Genomic DNA, 19768 nt, shown 5'->3' with positions numbered 1-19768 from the left:
CAGTCCTATTTTGAGACAAGAAAGATGTTTTAGTGTGTACTCCTAGACTGCGTGCATGACACAGCACCTAGTAAATAATTTCAGGCTTCATTTTGCAGGCATGATTATTTCAAGACAGAGGTTGGGTTGAAGTCTTTCTTTATCCTGTAGAAAGAAAACAGAAGACAGAAAATGCTGCATGACAACTTTAGTCCTAAGTAAGAATAGGAAGAAATCCTTCCAGCTGTGGTTGCTGTTTACATTACATTCATTTTCATTTCTTTGCTAAATGATGGATAGGGAGAAAAATGTCAGAATAGAAAAATATGTAATATTAGCAATGTCATGCCTCTACTAGATTCCCCAGTCAGGCCTCCTTACATGAAATTTTAAAAAACAGGGTTCCTGAAAATATCCGGGAATTAAAAGTCCAAACATTCATAGCATGTGGCAAAGCAGCCCATAACTTTCACCCTGAATTTAGCATCTCAGTCGTGAGTCTCTGCAGGAGAGAGGCTTTTGTTGTAAACGTGTATGAATCTGCATACCGGGAGTAGATGCAGAATTTGAGGAAATGGGTGTAAACAAAATTTTTTGGCCAGAGTGAGAAAAGATTACCCCTAGCACAAGGGAACGTGCATACGCTATTCCGTGTTGCATCTTTGTCTCCTGTGCTCTGTCACAGGGATGCTACCCCTGGCTGGGCAACAGAAGTACAGTGGAAATGTGGCGGGGACGGGATGCAGTAAATCTACAGTCTGAAGTTAGGGAAAAGGAGTACAGGCAGCAAAGTTTGCACAGGGCAATTCTATGGTGTGATAGCAGCTTTTGTGTGAACAGCATGAAGCTTTTGTTTCTGTACTGGGCCATCCTGAAACCGCTCAGCTTGATGTATAGGATGGAATTAGAATTGCAGATATACTTCTGCCTATAAGATGGAAGGCTTTATTGCTGTCTGTAGGACATGAAGCAGCATCCCTAAGCAGCATCCCTAAACACTCAGACAATCCATCTTCGGAGGATGTTAGAAAATTTCCATATTTATTTGTGGTATATTGATTAACCGTGGTTTTGTTAGCAGTGACATGCAAGCAGGCAAATTTGGTCCTCTAAAGCAAATACTAGGGATGTTCTCTAGGCTGTTTACAGGCAAGAGAAGTGGTCAGCTATATAAGATTTAGATGTTCCATGTGTAGAAGCAGGCTATTCAGATTTTTTTTTTTTTTCTTCCAGAAGACCACATTTTGGAATTGAGGGGTGCATTATAAAATCAGTAACTGTTTCCTTTAGGTTTCAGAGTGAGATAGTCTTTAAGAAACAAAAATGAAACACAAGGTAGAAATCTCGAACAGGATGAAGATTATTCAAGATTATTACAAACTTTTCAGGAACTGAAGTATAAGAATTCAGGTTGAGGCACATGTCATACAAGAGGTAACTGTAAGTAGTAGTTGGGGTGGGAGAATGTTTCAAAAGGTGTGTGAAAGAGGTAGCATAAACTGTATTTTGTAATTCATGAAGCTAGTGGGATTTAGTCCCATCTATGTTTCAGTGTGTGGTTTTGTTTTCGATCAGGTTAATAATCTTGCTTTCTTTCCTTTGAGCTTTCTTCATTCTGGCTTCTTGGTAGGAACTTCTGAAGGAGGTACACAGTCTCCTACCACCCTCCAGTGGTTTCTACAACACAGTGCAAGTGTAATGTTTCAGGAAGAAAAAAAAGGGGTGGGCGGGTGGGGAGAGCGGTCTATACACTGAATCAAATACACTAAAAGGCATATAATCCCCAAAGAACTTTTCCTTTTCTTAACTTTTCATTATTAACCCTACTTTTTGTCATATTGCTAGCTGGTATCTCCTTAAAGGAGAGAAATAAATAAATGTTGTTTGGAGACACAGAATAAAAGCATATAGGAGAATGCAACCCTGTTGGCACTGGAATACGCATTCTGACTTTACTGGAAGACAGAATTTATTAATGTTTATCTGCTGTAACTTACTTCCTTCCCAATATACCAAGTTTAGTTTTTAATTTTAAAAGCAGCTTCACAAGCATTTCAAATAAAATACATGGTAGTCCATTTTGGCAGGATTTTTCTGGGAGTCAACTGTAGGGATAGAAATCCAGATCTCTCTTCTCCTAGCAAAGCTCAGGCTTCAGCCAACAGGGTGAAGTGCTTTGGGTCTTTTCATTGGCCCATTTGAGGTTGTATTCTTTGCTGCAAACTAGCACAGCTTCAGTAGGGGAAATGAAGGGATATTTCGAGCTTTCTTATTGGGATACATGTTGTTGTGTTGTGTGGATTTGTTTGATAACTTGTATAAAAGGTCTTAGGGTTGTTCAGGATGTTAAGAAGTATTCTAACACTCCTATTCTATGGATGCATAAGATATTCATGTGGTTGCTTGCATTTGCACAATATTAAGCTGCCTGCATCTGTGATGATTTTGAGCCTGTTCATAAAGTGGCCAGTATTAATGAATCTGTGAGCGGTCACAGTAGGATGTACCACAGTGAAGGGGTGCTGCAGAGTAGGCTGGACATAAACTACGATGTTTATCAATTTACTTACTAATTTGCAAGTCATTATGAAAGTCTCCTCCTTCTGTTACTGCTTTCATTTCTTTCTGTCCTTCCAGTGTTTAGAGTATCTTAGGAGTATTAACATATGTTGCCAAAGAAAATTGCATCTGAGCACTTATTTTTGTGTTATTTTTCTGGTTTTGGTGGCATCTGACACTCTACCCATGGTTTGTCACAGTGTCATCACCTTGATAGTGGTACAGTTTTCCAGATCACTGATAAAGATGAGTAAAATGTGATATAACTTATTTGTATCTTACAATTATTTATTGAATATAGAGAGCGATGAGAATTGCAGAAGTTGCAAAATACAGCAGTGGTGAATTTACCAGTGGTTGAGGAGGCATTAATGTGCTGTGTGACATGACAGCAGCTGCCAAATATCCAACTTGAGGCTATGTTGAGCCCTGCCCCCTGCCTTTGTAAAATTCATGTGGCCAAAGGTAACTTTGTCTTCAAAAATAATGCCTATTGAAAGGCTTGAATTGAATTTTCATTGCAAAAAGATGAAAGTCTCCAGGTCAAATGCTACATAACCTGGTGACTGTAATGATAATGCCACAGTCTGTTCTGACTGCTGAATACTACCTACATAAACTACAGTGAATCTAAGGTTCTATTTTTTGTTTTATTCCCTTTTCTTTATGCCTCTCATTTTTCCAGACTACTATTCAAAATCCAGCAAGTTTACTTTACACTTCTAAAAACATGTCTCAGAAGCTGAAATATCGGCTCTTTTTATATTACTCAGGAAATCTTTCAGTTCTTCTAAAGAGTTATTTAAGCCTTGTGCTCATACCTAAGACAAATTCTGGCAAGGCCTAGAAAATGCTCCAGAGATCTGGGTTTGAGGCAACAGGTCAGAAACATGTGCAAGCTTTAACTGCCATTAAAGAAAGAAGTTTGTCTGGACCAGTATGTACTGCTCTAAAACTACTAACAGCTGGCAGAAGCCCTTCTGAAAGTTGGCCACCTTGCTCATATAACATTGACATTTTTTAGCTTTTACTGCAGTTGTATTCAATGGAAATCTGACTAGACAGCAAATACTGGTCAGATGATGAGTGGCCGTACTGGTTCAGATCAAGGTCCCATCTTGATCAGAATGCAATCTCCAACACTGGCCATACAGAAATATCTACAGAAAAGGAACAAAAGAGCAAATGTATATAATGTGTTCCCTAAATACCCTAAATACTCTGTTTCAGCTATTTGCTGTTGATAGGATCTCCTGAGCTTTATGAGATATGTCTGTTATCATCACAGGATGTTTCTTTGCTTATGGTATCTTTTGTATGTAAAACTCTTAAATATTGTGCTGTATCTGAGAGATGTATGAATTTTAAATTTACTATTAGCTATCTGTTTACTCTTGATTGATTTTTTTCTTGCAGCTTTATGTTGTGTCTTTGGCTGGTATGCGTACTAGCAGATCAACAGGCAGTATTAATTTGATTTGTACCAAGCATAATAAACGTGTAGTTGCATTTCTACTGAATTAGCCAAGGTACACTACAGCAGTAATTAGTTTCATAACAGCCATGGGATAAGATACTTGATCAACCATCAGTTCTACAAGAGCAATGTTACTTCTCAAAAACAAAACAAAACCCCCACCAAACAAAAAACCCAAACAAGTAAAACAAACCTAAATTCATACCGTCAGAGTAAATTTATACTTCAGTGCTCTGAAGTGGCCAAAATTTTTGATCCGGCCGTATGTGCCTGGAAACTAGTAAAAACCACAGTCTGAGTATACTAAAGATTTACATAAACACAGTAGCAGTTTAGCTCTTGCGCTGGTCAGTGCTACTGCTTGGATTCTGTAGCACAGTTCAGTTGTGCATTAACATGATTGTGGGAGAGGTGGCACTGTTGCATTGGGTTTGGCAGTTGTTTCATTCAGGAGATGCTAGTTATGGCTTCCAAGATTATTCATCTGAATTGAGGAGGCATTTTGCTTTTAAATGTCATATCCTTTCATCTGTTTTCAAAGGCAAGCATTTTGGTAGAGATGGGTTTTATTTTAAGAAGTGCTGAAAAACGAATGTATTCATAGGCAAGATTAAAAAAATCACTTGGAGAATTGCTTGGTTCAAATGCAGAGACTAACCTCTTTCGTCTTAAAATAGCCATAACTGAAGCCAGCATTTAGTGCCATAATTTACAAACATATGGCTAGAAGATACTTCTTGGATTACCGAGACTGTTTAACTGCTATCATGTACAAGCATTTCCATGTAATTATCTTTTCAAGTTTATTGATTTTAATCCTCAATGCAAGTGCATTTCCTGTACTCTTATATTATGGAAAGGCTATTCCCAAACTACATTCCTCTAATTTTAAGCAACTATTCAAGAATAGTTTAGCATTGCAAGAAAATGTTTGATTTTTTTTTTTTTAGTTCTCTCATCCCCAAAAGTGTGTATTAGGTTAAGTTAAAATAAATATTCAGCTTTTTACTTGTCTATTAACATGTTATGACTATACTGCAAAGAAATGATTTTAGATGCCATTCAGAAGCAGACAGAAATAGAACAGAACTCTTCTTCCTAATTCTACATTCAGTGAATCTGTGAAAACAAGGTCATTATGAATGTTACACATGTGCACATATTACTATTCAGGATATTATTAAAACAAAAGGATTTGTTAATTTTACTACTGCTTGGTTTTTTGGTGGAAAGAGACAGAATGGCCTAATCAGTTTCTTGTAAAATTTTACAAAACTGTTTCTTCCTTTCTTCTTCATTCCTTTTTTTATTTTTATTGCAGTGGGAGAAACTACAGATGACAACAAGTGAGAGGAGGAAAATAGTTTGTTCAGTCACATTCCACGTAATTGCTATTACATGCGTTGTTTGGTCATTGTATGTTTTAATTGATAGAACAGCTGAGGAAATTAAACAAGGCAATGACAACGGTAAGTATCTTTTTATTTTCCTCAATCGTGTTGATGATGCAATGGATGGATTTGAAATGCAGCTATGTAAGTGGTCACTTTCTGTTCTCAAATAATAGCTCCCTAATGAAATGGTTACATCAAATGCTTTAATGCAGAAGTAATGAACACCTCGCTGTTACAAGCTTGTGTTACACTGCTGCAGAGGGATCTCAGCTGTAACCATTACAAGAGCTTAACTAGCCGGCTGGTTCTTCTTAGCTTAAGCTCCCATTATCTGGCTATTTCTAAAGGTCTGACTAAAAGACGAGTGAAAATCGAACAGCTCAGTGCAAGTTCAGTTTCCAAAATATCAGTTTATTTATATTACCCACTTGAACCTCTATATGCTGCAAAACAGGACAGAGCCCTTTCATCAACAAGCCTCCTAATATGGAATTGCAGGAGATGGAGTTCCAGCTGTGTTAGCCCTTAGTGTGGGAATTCAACAGCACAGGAAAACCCTTCCTGCGTCCTTTCAAACAGAATTTCACTGTGAATGGGATTATTCCAGCTGGGTTTCCCAAGAAAACTCAGAAATAGGGAAAGACGGGGAGAAGAGAGAGGGGGAAGATAAGTTCTTGGAAGAGCTTTAGAAACAAATTACTTCTTAATTACCAGTAATAAAACACTCCCTCTGGATGCCATAAGCAGGATTTCAGCCTCATTATGCCTACTGATTACTGGAACTTCATTAATGTAGGACTAATTTATTATTCAGCTAGTACATTTTATAGCAGAATAAGTCTATTAACTAAGCAGAAACAGTAAAAAAGTGTTTCTTTTAGTTGCCTTAGCTCCTAGATACTGAAAGCCCTTTATATATTGAAATTCAGAACACTGGTTTATTGCTCCAAAATATTCAGTTAAAAGGACAAAACTGAACATTCCAAAGGAAAAATGGATTACACTTTTCTTAATTTCTTAGAAGTGTTTACTTTGGGGCCTAGCAAAGTAACAGTCTAACCTGGTGTGATATGCTAGCCTGTATTTTTCTTTCTCTAGTTAGCAGATTAAACGTGCCAGATAAGGACATTCAGAAAATAACTTAACCCTTGTGAAGACATATATTCCCTATCGTCTGATCTTGCCTTTCAGGGATGCTCCTCTCATCGAGTGCTGGTTCTGCTAGTGCCCACCGAACTCTCTCTGTTCTCTCTTTGGTATTCACATTGTAGTCCTTAGTCTAAAATTTGATCAGACAGCAGCCATGTTTCTAATTTATTGTTTACAAAACCTGAGAAGTTAAAATAATGATAAATGCATTTGGAAAGGAAATCCACTGGCTATATATGTTACACTTAAAAATGTATGTTTAGCATAAATAGGGGTTTTTTTGCACTATACTAACTGTGTGTGTAAAGTATACTGCAAACTGATCTACTGTTTTCCATTTCAAATCCACATATGATTTGAGGATATTCAGTCTTAAATACTACTGAATACTAATAATGATGAGCATGATGATAAAGATGAGGAAAAAGAAGCTTTTCCTTTTGATCTGAATTGACTTTAAGAACTAGACAGTAGAGAGACAAAGGTCTCTACCTTTGTGTTATACTTTGAAGTTAACATGGAAAATAAAACAGGCAGAGTTTTGAGCCTTGCTAGTTAGATAAATATTTGATGATACTCCTGATCCCTGCCTTTCTTGCTTATGAGAGGAAAATATGTAACAAGAAGCCTCAGTAAGTCGTCACAGATGAATATATAATACAAAGTCTTGTTTTACATTCTTTCTAAACGGGTAATCCTGTTTTTCATCTTGACAAACTTGCCCTGAGGACAGGACTAGCAATGGCTTTGAAGTTCTATTTATGAGTAAAACATAAATCACACCATTCATTAAAAAGGGGAAAGGTATGGGCTGTGGATAAGCTCAATTTACACAACAAAACAGGTAACACGAATATTGTTATACAGAATGTGTAAGGATCATCTTAGTTAATCATGTTATGCTCAAAGTATTCACAATGTGTACAGAATTGTTTCCAAATTCAGTGAATGCTTCTCCACCTTAGAAATGGACACAGAGATTCCTCAGAGCTACTTACAACGTGCAAAAATAAGTGTTCCTGGGGAAAACTGTTTCACCTCAAAATTTGCTTATTGGGGAAAAAAGTACTTTTACAGAATCAAATGTGTGTGTTCTGGAGAGGAGGAAGGCGTACATATAGTTTGCTTTTCTCTCTTTTTGTTCTTTCGTTATCTCTGTTTAAATGGGAAATGCTGGGAAAGAACAGTGAAAACTAGAAAAAAAAATCTTATAAGCATATTTTGAGAAGGAGAAAAACTAAGTAATATTACTGTCTGTTAATATTGCATAAAGTTAAAAATCAGTATTTCTTAAAATTATTTAAAAAGGGAGTGGTGTCTTTTCCCCTTATGGAAGCATTTGACACAAATAAGTGAATGTGTAAACCTTGTGACTGCTAAACCTAACCAATAAACCTACTCTGATTGTTCAATAACTAACATCTTAAACGTAAGCACTGAGATGTGCCTCTTGTGTATAGCATTTAGTCTTTAAATGTGATGAGGCAATGTGTTAGGGAAGGAGAGCAGTTGTTTCTTAATGTTTGAAAAAGCAGCTGCAGTGATGTGAATTAACTTAGGATTAGAGTGATGTCCTTAATACAACAGTAATTTATTCTGTTAAAGTTGTAAGACTACTTTTAGGCCAAAGCAGATCATTTAACATTATTCATATTATACCAAGTTCAAATGATCTCTTCTGTAGTTTTTTGGTGTTGGCATCCACAGATTTTTCTGTACATACAAAATTGATACAAAGAGAAAAATAAGACCAGATATACCCCAACTGTAAAGCAGTTACTCTTTTACTACACAGGATATAAATTCTGCTTTTTTGATGTGGGTGGGTTCAGGGGGGCAGCACAGACAGAATAGTAGGGAAAAGAAAGGTCAAAGAAGGCAGGTCATTCAGCATTTGGAACTCTTTCCACTAGATTTGTTACTACACCTTGACTTCAGCATGAATATAAGACCAGCTAAATAACATTATGAATGCTGGTGCTCCACAGCCTGCAGGTATCTTAGAGTGTCATGCTTCTAGGAGGATGAAGAAAAACTTATTGTTAAAGATGTATGTAATACTGCTAGGCATCCAGTTATCTCAGTTTATATTTTTACTTAAGCAAACCGTAAACTATGGGGATATTACTAAAGAACAGCAAAATGTTCTAATGTTCTGCTTCTCAGCTATATCAAGTATTGCTCTTCTGTCAGGGCCTTGAATTTCTTATTTAACCAAGTTGTGGTGATATCAGTTGATACTTGGGGTCAGATGTAGTTTCTTTGCTGGCCTTCTGCTTATAAGATAGGAAACAGATGCTGTTTTCTACTTTCTACATTGGGGCCACAATTTCCCCCATGGCATGTGTATATCTGGGAATTCCTAGCAAGTGGCCTTGTTTCAAAAAGCTTTAGTGATATTCAGTACTTTATTATATAACAATGGTAATGAATATAATCCTTTTATTTCAAAGGTGTCCTTGAATGGCCATTTTGGACAAAACTTGTTGTGGTGGCCATTGGATTCACAGGAGGCCTCGTCTTCATGTATGTACAGTGTAAGGTTTATGTGCAACTGTGGCGCAGGTTGAAAGCCTACAATAGAGTGATCTTTGTTCAGAACTGCCCAGACACTGCCAAAAAACTGGAGGAGAAGATCTCTTCAGGCACTCGGAACTCCGACGTCAAGGATGCGGTGGTTGTGCCAGTAGCACAGACAGGTACAAACTCTCAGCTGGCAGATGAAGAAATGGCATCTGAGGTCATGCCAGTTTGACAGAGACAGCATTATTTCTTCCTTGCAGAATAAGGTGTAGTGTTTTCTACACTACAAATGCTAAAAGAGAGTAGAAGTGACTGTGCATTTTTTCAGTTAAAACAAACAAACAAAAAAACCCCCCAAAAGATAACAACACAAAACCCAGAATCCTGACAAGGAAAATGGATCCAGCAAAGCAACTTGTTACTGTAAGGAATGTGACCGTTTGTGAAGTAGTTTCTCAACTAGTCAGCCAAGTGTAGTGAAAGTGCAAGTGTAGAAAGTGCAATAGAGAACAAGTTTCACAGACAATGCCAAATCAATGTGACAAGATGACCTTTTTTTTTTTTTTTTTTTTTTTTGAAAAACTGCATAGCTGGGAAGTAGAAACAGACCTGCTCTCATCATTTTGTTTACAGAAAACAAAAACCTTTCATCTGTTTGTTACTACTAAGGGTCTTATTTGCTCATTATCTTCTTAAAGATACACTTCAAAATAATAAGTCAAGTTATACATGTTAACTGAACAGAAGTATACAGAGCTGTATCACAGCAAACACTCTCTAAGCCTAAGGTAACACAGGTTCATGCAACTATATTGCAGCCTGAATATTTTGGCAGCTGTATCAACTTAAGGATATTTGAAACATTTGAAGGGTAGCATTGTTTCTGAATATGTCTGAATTTTTGAGAGTAAGGAATTCCAAACAGTATAAACTCATGCCTCTGTAAACTACAGCTATTTTTTTAAACTAGCAAAATAAGATGGGGAGGGAGAGAATTTGTAGATATCCATCTGGAACAGCAGCTCAGCTGTTTATTTTACTTTGTAAGAGTGAATTAGAATTCTTTTTCATAAATTGGATATACAGAGTTTTAAAGCAAAACTATAAGATAAAAATGCAGTTTACTGCAGAATCACGTAAAATTAAATTGAATAGTATTAAAGGTTTGGAAAAGGATGACAAATAGGGAAGATGGAAGCTTTTTTGGTTTTATTTATTTTTTTAAGATTCATGATACAGAAGGGTAGGCATAAGAGAACATACCTAGATATCTTAAGAGAATTTTAGTTTTTAATCTCTCTGTTCTGAACTGACTGAAAAGTAAATCAATGGTTTCTTTCTGTACACGGTAAACTTGAGGTGTTAGAGATTGAGCAGTTCAGCAGCTACTTTTGTTTTAAGCATTCTCATGTAAAAATGAGGTGTGAATAGCATTAAAAGGTGCAATAGATAAACAAATGTAGATATAAAACTGTGTCCAACAGGGTGAATTATATAAAGAGCCAATTTTGTGATTCATTTTTCATACCTGTGATGTTGACCATCAGGACACGACAGCCAGTATTGACTTGGAATTGTTATGTGTAGGCTTGAACAAGTCTGGGGCCTGAATGTGACAAAAAAAAGCTGGAAGCTCCTTTTTGATCTTGTATTTAGGCAAGGGAGGAAGAGCAAGCAAGCAAATAAAGAACCAGTGAAAAGATGATGAGAGACCACTGGTTCATTCACAGGGGGAAATCTGCCATAATTGGCAGAGAACTTGACAGTCTTTTACAGAAGTTTTGTAGTTTCTAATGGTAAATTTCCTTGTTGCACGCTCAAATTTCTACAATTAAATAACAGAATCATCCCATTCTTGCAATTGTCGAGGGTATGGGCCTAATAGGTATTGGAATTTATATATAAAGCATTCCTTTGTGAACATGTTTACACTGGCTTTAAGCCTCAGAGCATACCCCAAGTAGCAGTTGTATCTGTTACCAGATCATTATGTTCCTTTGCTTTGGAACTGATAACATTATTTGGCTGTGACAAGTGCTTGTCATTTGGCTAGACAGGATACAAAGTCTTGGTGCTTGAACAGGCCCTAAATGCATATTAATATTTGTCCTCAGTTGCTCCAGCTGGGTTGGATTTATGTTCAAGTCTTTTCACATAATGACATTCGCTTTTCATATAAAATAACTAACTTTCCAATTATACAGTTGCAGAATTGGAATTATAACAGCTTCTCATTTGTGATACAAGAGTAACCAAATCAATTCTGGGTTTATAATTGTGGAAGAAGCTTCAGAAGGTCTTCAGAAAGCCATGACAGTACCAAGGAATGCCTAGTAACTGCAGGTACTTAAGATATTCTACAAAAGGCATGGTTTTCTAAGTGTAAGCCCACCTGCTAAAAAGTAAATCTTAAGATATTCAACCTTAGATACTTAAAATTACTAGATGCATTTACATGTTTGGATAGATGTTTACAACAAAACCAGATGAGTCACAGGAAAATCGACTGAATAGGAATAATATCATGAAAGATAATTAAAATGTTTCTGAAACAGCAGAAAGTTTCTTACTGACAATTCCTTTATGTTCATTTAAACAAAATTATTCCCTTCTTTAGCCTGCTTGTTCCTTGACTTGCTGTAGCACCATGATCCCCTAGAAAGTACTTTATCCCCTATTTCGACAGTTTACTGAAGACTCACTCATACTGTTGTTTTTCTTGAACAAGTATAAATTTCAAATCAAAGAAAAAATACTTGAGGCTTTTGAAAACAAATCTATGGCATCCAACAAGATTATTGCACATTTTTTAAAATGTACCGCAGAGTCAGCAACAGAACACACAACTTGCAAAATCATTTTATACTAACAACTTCAACTTCAAAACACTATTTTGGTGCTCACCACAACTACTCAGGCAATTGAGCTTCCAGTTAAATTTAAGAATGGAGAAAAACCTCAGTTGAAATTCCTCCTCTCCCTTTGAAATATTTAGTTGTGGGAAAAGCAGCAAAATACATTGTCTGCTGAAGTCAGCAGCAGCATAGGTTACAGAAGGCTTGAAACAGTCTTCAACCTCTTAAAGCATTACAGTATTACCCCATGCATCCCTCTCTCTTCCTAGGTGCAGTGGATATTCCAGAGCTTTTAGGGATTTCATGCTAGACTGGAATTTGTTTCTTTAGCAGGGTGGGACCTCTTCAAGAGGACAAGTTGCTATTCATATCAACATGCCTTGGATACAGGTCTGCATGAATAAGGAAGGTGCATGAATACAGACACTAGACAGCTGCTTATCAACCATGCTTTTTCATTCCTACACAAAGCGCAATATTCTGTATTAATTTAATGACTACAGGATTCTATGCTGCAAAAGCAGTGTACTTAAAGTTTTAAGATACAGTCTAAGACTTTTTAATGAAGCGCATAACGATATAGCTAATAAAGAAAGATCAGTATAGAACTGCCCGTGTAGCCACAGTGTATCCCAGGCAAATGCACTGAAAGTGGTATTTAGCTTGACTAAGACCCACAACAGCAGAATACTCAGAGCTGCCACTACAGTGAAGAGCTTAATCTGCATTCTTGTTTAAGCAAAGCTTTAATGAAGGTAGGTGGAAGTAAACTTGTCTAAGATCTAGATTTTTAAACAATATACTTTCAACCTGTGAACATGCATCTTTTCCTGATTTTTTAAGTTATCATTAGCATTATGAAGATTCTCAAGTATGGTTGAGAATGGTGCCATTCACACACTGCTGTATCTGAAAGCAGTGTTTATTCTTCTGTCCTGTAGAAAAAACAGTAATCTCCCCATCACCAGAACAAACCATTTATAATTTCTAATAATGCAATGAAGGTTACTCTATGATGAAAATATTTTACTGTGTGTAATATTTGGAACTACAAGTTTGTGTTTCTTGTTTAACTCCCTTCTCTTTTGCAAAAGAAAAATTACATGTTTTTGTGGGTGAATGTGTATTGAAAGACAGAAGGAAAGGGAAACAAAAGTAATATATCTATCGTGCTTATTTGTTGTGGAAAAAATTTGTATTTGTATTAAACAAATGACCCAAAAGTACTGTAGTGCTCTACATCTGTCACTTTGTTATACAGAGCATCACAAGCTGAACAGCAATTGGCAACGCCACACTACTGTGAGAAAGGTGAACACCATACTCAGCTGCATATTTAATACTGATAATCCTGCTGGACTGCAGTGCCTGCTTTTGGGTACCACACCTGAGCAGAATGCTCAGGAAAGCATGTCACAGTAAAAAAACACTTGAAAGAACTATATGGTGGTTTAACTTGCACAACAGAAGACTGAGAAGGGGATATAGAAAAACAGGCTTCAACTGGATAATGAACTCTCAGAGAAAACCCATTTTTTACATGCATAGCAAAATGGACAAGTAGTAGTGGGCTTCAATTGTAGGAGCAGTTGAGGAGGAGGAAAATATTTTAAAATACATAAAAAGAGCAACACCTTGGAGTAAACTGGCATTATGTGATTGCAGAATGTTCAACACTAGAAATCTTTGAAGAGGGTTGGACAAATGTTAGACAGTTAAATGGTTAAAGCTAATCCTACCTTACATTGTCAGAATGGATCAGATGTCCTTTTTTATTATATTAGGATTCTACTTAGTGAGATTGTCCTTTTCCAAAAATCCTAAAGAATAAATGCTTCTTTACTGAAAAGAAATTTTAAATGTTAGCCATATAAAAGAATATGTATATTTGAAGTCATGTGTAAAAGCAAAAAAAAAAAAAAGAAAGAAAGAAAAAAAGGTGTCCTATCTTGATAAATACACAGAGCTCAAACCAAACTATAAAATTAGTTTTCAGAAAAGGGTTGTGTCTGCCTTCCTCATACCATGGTCCTTGATTGTGCAAGAGACTGGGCTAAGTTTCAAGTCCTCAGTTCTAGCTAGAACAAGTCATCATGTGGCTAAGACTGCTAAGAATAAGTTCCCAACATGTGAAGAAGGGTTCAAACAAATTACATTCCCTACATCCAAGGCCAATAGATAGTTCATTTAGTTAAAGCTGACCTAACTAGTTCATCATTTAAATCAAGGATGGGTTCATGAATCCCTACAGGAAATAATACAGAAGAAACAGCATAACCAAAGAAATTCTAGTAATATTGATATATTCACTCACATTTATTAATATATGCAAAAACAGAGCTAAATTTATTTTTAGAATTAAGAGACTTTAGTTTATAGTTCACTATACATTTTTGCTTTGCATTCAAGAGTTACAATCTCTTGATGAAGGTACCATTAGAACACAAAACATACTTGCTTGTTTCCAGTTTGTTCTCTGTGAATACATACAAAGAGAAATACTCTAGAAGGTATTTGTTTACACCTTCCCCAATAAAAAGTTGACACTGTTCTGCATGAACTTTACCTAAAAGCCAAAACGAATTGTCAGTTAACAAAGCAATCATACAACTAGTGCTCTGAACAGCATATCACATTTCCACCACGTATGACATGGATCTCAGAAAATAACCTCAGATAAATTGTATGCTGTGATAGAGAACACAAAGATTCTGGGTCTACTGGAGCGGGAGGGCTCGGGGGCAAACTTGCCTATTACTTGCAAATAGTTACAACCTACACTAGCTGAATCACTGAACTTTTGTTTTAAAACAGCTCAAGGGTAATATACACAAAAATATGAAAATCAGCACTATTCCAAACAATGAAAGAAGATGGAGGAGAGGATCAAGTTCATTTTTAAGTGTGTTAACTAAATTAGGTCTTATTTTAGCAATGGATAAGTTCTCTTGAAAACTACACAGGAAACTGTCCAGCCTGTCTGACATACATAAAGGATAACTTTTGTTCTGATTCATTTAGGTTCTTCCAGTTCAGTAAATGGCATGTTATTTTTTCTTCAGAACTACCATATAGTTAAAATGCCTTTAGACTTTATGCACAATTTATAATTTGAGGAAATCAGGCCGTAATGAAGTAATGTTATATATGGATTATTATATCAGTGTATGCATATGTTTCAGAGATAAACAACATGTTCTAGCAAATTTAATAATGGTTCACCAACAGCACAGGAGTGAGACATAAAGTAACAAGATTTAGATGGGTTTTATTAAAATAAACTCAGAAAAGTAGAAACCAACAAAAACTTAATGGCTCTCAGAAGCAAGGTTGCTACTTACAGGAGCCCTGAAGAATGCAGTCAAAAGAATAAATCAGTCTAGAAGAAAGTTCAGGCTTTAGAGAGTCTTCTTGAAGTGCCACTTCACCTCTAGAGTTTGCTATTACATTTCAAGAGCTGGGGAAAAAAGAAGAATATTTCACTAAAAAAGTATGGGTAAGAATTTTTGACAAGTTAGTGTCCTAAGAAGAAAGGCAAGGTCACTATGTGAATTTTCAAATCAGCATGTTACTGTCTTGGTTGACTACACCTGAAACTACATGAATAAGAGTTAATATTAATAGAATGCTACCTTCCTATCTTTTAGGAAATACCTGTTTTTAGACTGAGTTGTAGCACTTTGGTCTGATGACTAGTTTACATAATAGTTTTTTCATTTGTAACAGGTAACTAGTTACACAGGGATAAAAACTCCTCTTCCTTTTAATAAAATCAAGCTGTATTTGCAATATGAGTAGTTAAGGCTTAGGGAATCTGATTACAGCACTACCACAGTAAGTCTCCCAGTCACTTATTTAATTTTAGAGTTTCATTATAGGAACTCTGCACGGGATTTCACTAGCTGTATTTAAGGCAGTGCATGAATCACACAATACCTGATTAGAAAAGTTTCTTACTTTACCTAAAACATCCTTCTTCTTAGAAAGAAAATCTAGAACTCAAGTAAGTACAATGAATTTTTACTCTTGAAAGAGCTAGAAGGCAAAAATGAGATGTATTCATCATATCATGCTGGGAAGGATACATCACTTATGACCCAACCAGCCAATCTGACATACTTCTGATATGCAGCCTTTTCATTGCCCTTTACTAGAAAACTGAGCCTGGAGGATTCCTTATGTGGACAATTTTTCCTACTGAGGAAAAAACAATAATGATGTCCCTTTTTACCACTCTTCCTTATCTGCCAGGTGTCTAGCAAAAAAAACCAAGCGAGAGTTTCTTTAGAAGCTGGACTGTAACAAACATCATACACACTTTTGGTTCTAGACTCACATAGCACATACACCTATCTCTGTAATGACACTGCTGGCACAATCAATGGCAAAAAAAGCTCTTGCATAAGATGATTGATAGATAATCTTTAAGTATATTCCTTGAACTACTCAGGAATGGCTCAGGAGATGGCTCATACTTGTTGCCTTTTTGACTTGCTGCACATCCTACTGCACATACTGGAGTTCTGTACGGACTAACACACACTGTGGAAAAGGAGAAAAGAAAAAACACAACAATGAGACAGACTAAGTGCTTGCTTGTGCTAAGACTGCATGCTTGTTTCTCTACATCAGAGATATCCCAAGTCTCATCCCTTAGAAATGACTATATGGAGCAGATGGGAAACCCACAGTGAACAGTTCCATTAATTGTCACATTTGTTTCTGACATTAAAGAGCTGTAAATTAATCGACTGCATACAGCCATCTTTCAGAAAAATAGCTTTTTTTTTTTTTTTTTTTAAATCAACAATTGACGGACATGAAAGAAAACCATACTAGCATTGTAACAGACTGCTGGAATCAAAGTTGGCCGGTTCTTTCCAGCTGAGACTATCAATAGCATAAGCCCTAGAACCACAGCACAACTCAGGTACTACTGAGAAAGTTTGAACCAGTTCCTCAGAAAACTCTTGGCTTTCCAAGACTAGTTGGAGTAATTAATAGCATACCTTAGTAAGTAAGTATATTGCTAAGAGACACAAATTAAAAACATATATAAAAAAGCAAACAAAGCTCTTATATCAAGGTGGGGCATCTATGTTAAAATGTTACTTTTTGTTTGAAATTGTGTAGGCTTAATTTATTTCAAGTCCTAGCAGTTAAAGAAAATTGAGTTTAAAAAGATTTAACTTTAACAATTAAAAAGCAGGGAAATGTGAAGCAACATATGACAGTTCAAAATGAAAGAAATCTTCCATTAAATTATTCTTTAACCAGAAAAAAAAACTGTCAGGTACAGAAAATTAAAGTAAAGGAGTTAAAATTTTTAATCCTTAGTTGCAAGTAAACACAGTTTCAAGGTATTCCCTACGATAAGTACATTACACTATGTTGTAAGAACAGAGAACACTAATATTTCCCATTCCCTCTGTTAGCAGCAACGATTTTCTACATTTTAATTTAAAAGAAACACAGTAAGAATTCAGAACGCCTGAGAGCGTTCATCCTTCTTCCATTATAGGGAAGAAGCTCATCAATATACAAAACCCAAATAGCTGGCTTTAAAGCACAAGCATGAGATGATTATAGAACAGATTCCACGATCTCGTCACAGTAATGTATGTGAGGCAAAAGACTCCCTACTCTCCCCCGCCCCGCACCCTTCAGTCTTCTCAGCGTAAAAGCTCTCAGCCAAAATTCTCATCATGGAATTAAAAATAAGTAAACAAAAATCAAACTTTGGGTTTCTTCTTTCCCATTGCCACCATTAATATTGGGGGGGGGGGGGGGGAATACTTACCTGGTAAGTTGATCTTGCACATTATCAGCTTAAGCCCAGGTAGTTTGTAAATTCAAACACACACAAATACTTGTCAGCTACATAGCAATTTTTCTGATAATCCAATATAAAAAGTTCACAGCCAGAAACTGTTCTTTTTTTCCCTACCAACAGGTCAACAAGATAGTTAAAAGTTTAAAAGACAGCTAAACAAGCAGTGGATACATGGACTTTAAGGGAGAAACCCCACAAAACTGAACAAAGTCAAAGCTGTAAACATGTTCTTGAAGTGTGAACAGTAAATATTAGAAATCATTTCAAATATTTGACTATCACATCAACCACAGAAGTAATACTTACTTTTCTTTTTTATAATGCCTTATTAGTGAATTGCTTCAAGGAATACAGAACATCTCATTCTCCATACCATTTTGTGATGATCTTTTTTTAAAGTATTCACAAGATCATCAGCCTAATATAGTGTTGTTATAGTGATTAATTCTGTATTATATCCAATGTGAAGGAAAAGCCTTTTTTTTTTGCCATGATTCTGCTTTCAAAGTATATCAGAGGTTGTTTACAAGCCCACAATATGAATCTTTCTGAAAGGCAAAATCTGTCAAACCAGTGAACGAACACATACATACACTTCTTCAGTTCAGACCAGTTACACTGGTTCAGCTTCCAGAGTTCAGGATTGAAAGTTTTATAAATCAAAACAAGCTGAATCAATCTGTAACTTTCACAACACAGCCCAATTTAATGAAGTTAAAAAATATCAAAGGCCTGCCCTGAATTTCAGCATCCTTATTTCTAAAACACAAACACAAAGTAGTGATGTGACTGCCTAGAGATACAACTGGTGTCAGAGCATAAAACCTCTAGCCAGGTTTAGGACTTGAAGTCTACCTGAAGATGCATTAGATCACTCGCACAGTGCCCCAGGCCTGTTAAATTTATTCAGGCTTCTTCTTTAGAATGATTTAAGGTGGACAATGGTTAATTCCATCTTACTAAATAGCCTGTTTTCCTAAAACACAAAAGGATAGCACAAGCCAATTTTGTCAAAAGGAAAAAGTTCCATATAACTGTTAATAGAATAACCCTCAGCAGTAAATTGCTGCACATCTAAGAAACTACACAGCTGGAATACCTGTAAAAGAACTTTTGGAAACCTGTGGAACTACTTACCTTGAGAAGGCTTTCTTGTACAATACGTAGAACTGTATTGAGGCTCAAGCACAGAAAGATCATCCATGGGGAACAACTATTCCTACAGTTACTAATAGGCATTTGAACTGTGACTGCTACATATGACCACGACATCTACACTAACAGAGATGTCCTACTTAATGCCTTTAATCTGCGAAGGCATTTGCCTTTGCTGGTTTATGTTGTGAGGTTTTTCTTTTTTTTGAATTTTACAGCATTAGAAGTGTGAATCTGCTAAGAACCTTCCTGAAAGACACCTTTAAAGACATCTAAAAATTGCTTCTTAAAGTAAGCCCCCTCTTTAAAAGCCTTAAGCAACTTAATTTACAAATATACAGCTTTCTCAACTGAGGCATCAGCACAAAAAAACATGGACAAAAGATCCCTTTTCTGCTTAAGATATCCTAAAAACAGACTGTATGAACTTTAAATTGCTTCTGACCTGAAGTCTTCACCACAGAGTGGAAAACAGCATAATTCTCTCCTTTCAAATTTTCTTGACAAAAATAAAATATTTAAGTCTTTCCAGCTGTGTTCCTGAAACAGGATTCTCAGAGGGTACAAGAGAAAGAGTTCTTAATAATTAACTGACACTCCATGTAACGCATCTTCTGCATATACATTTTCACCAAACAGGAAAGCTTTTCTTCAATTGAAGTTGACTGGTCTATGACATGCAGTACTCCTATTAGTAAAATGAGGCTATCACCGCTCTCCACAAAACTGCATGTGCCTAAAGACACCCCAGGCCCTGCCACAAGAGATGGATGAAGTTGTCACTAGCTGGGTCCAATGTTTAACAGAGTACCATTTACACACTCAGTGACATATACTTGCCATT

At 36.2% G+C, this 19768-nt stretch overlaps 1 protein-coding gene and 1 long non-coding RNA gene across 2 annotated transcripts in view; one reads left to right on the top strand and one right to left on the bottom strand.

Annotated features, from left to right (window-relative positions):
* MARCHF1 (membrane associated ring-CH-type finger 1) overlaps positions 1-9370 on the top strand; it is a 90315-nt gene extending 80945 nt beyond the window's left edge. Inside the window, exons 6-7 of the mRNA XM_067297875.1 lie at positions 5337-5484; positions 9012-9370. Coding sequence (XP_067153976.1) covers positions 5337-5484; positions 9012-9313 — 450 coding nt within the window. The 3' untranslated portion in view covers positions 9314-9370. The remainder of the gene's footprint in view (positions 1-5336; positions 5485-9011) is intronic.
* A 4851-nt stretch (positions 9371-14221) lies between these two features.
* Positions 14222-17723, bottom strand: LOC106484077 (uncharacterized). The gene is made up of 3 exons (XR_001292515.2): positions 16412-17723; positions 15278-15393; positions 14222-14502 (listed from the first exon to the last, which is right to left on the bottom strand). It is a non-coding gene; the product is annotated as an uncharacterized lncRNA (long non-coding RNA).
* Positions 17724-19768: the final 2045 nt, after the last annotated feature.

This window comes from Apteryx mantelli, chromosome 5 (genome assembly GCF_036417845.1).
Source record: "Apteryx mantelli isolate bAptMan1 chromosome 5, bAptMan1.hap1, whole genome shotgun sequence".
Classification (NCBI taxonomy): domain Eukaryota; kingdom Metazoa; phylum Chordata; class Aves; order Apterygiformes; family Apterygidae; genus Apteryx; species Apteryx mantelli.
Note: the sequence above shows the minus strand (reverse complement) of the source record. Positions and strands in the feature narration are given on the sequence as shown.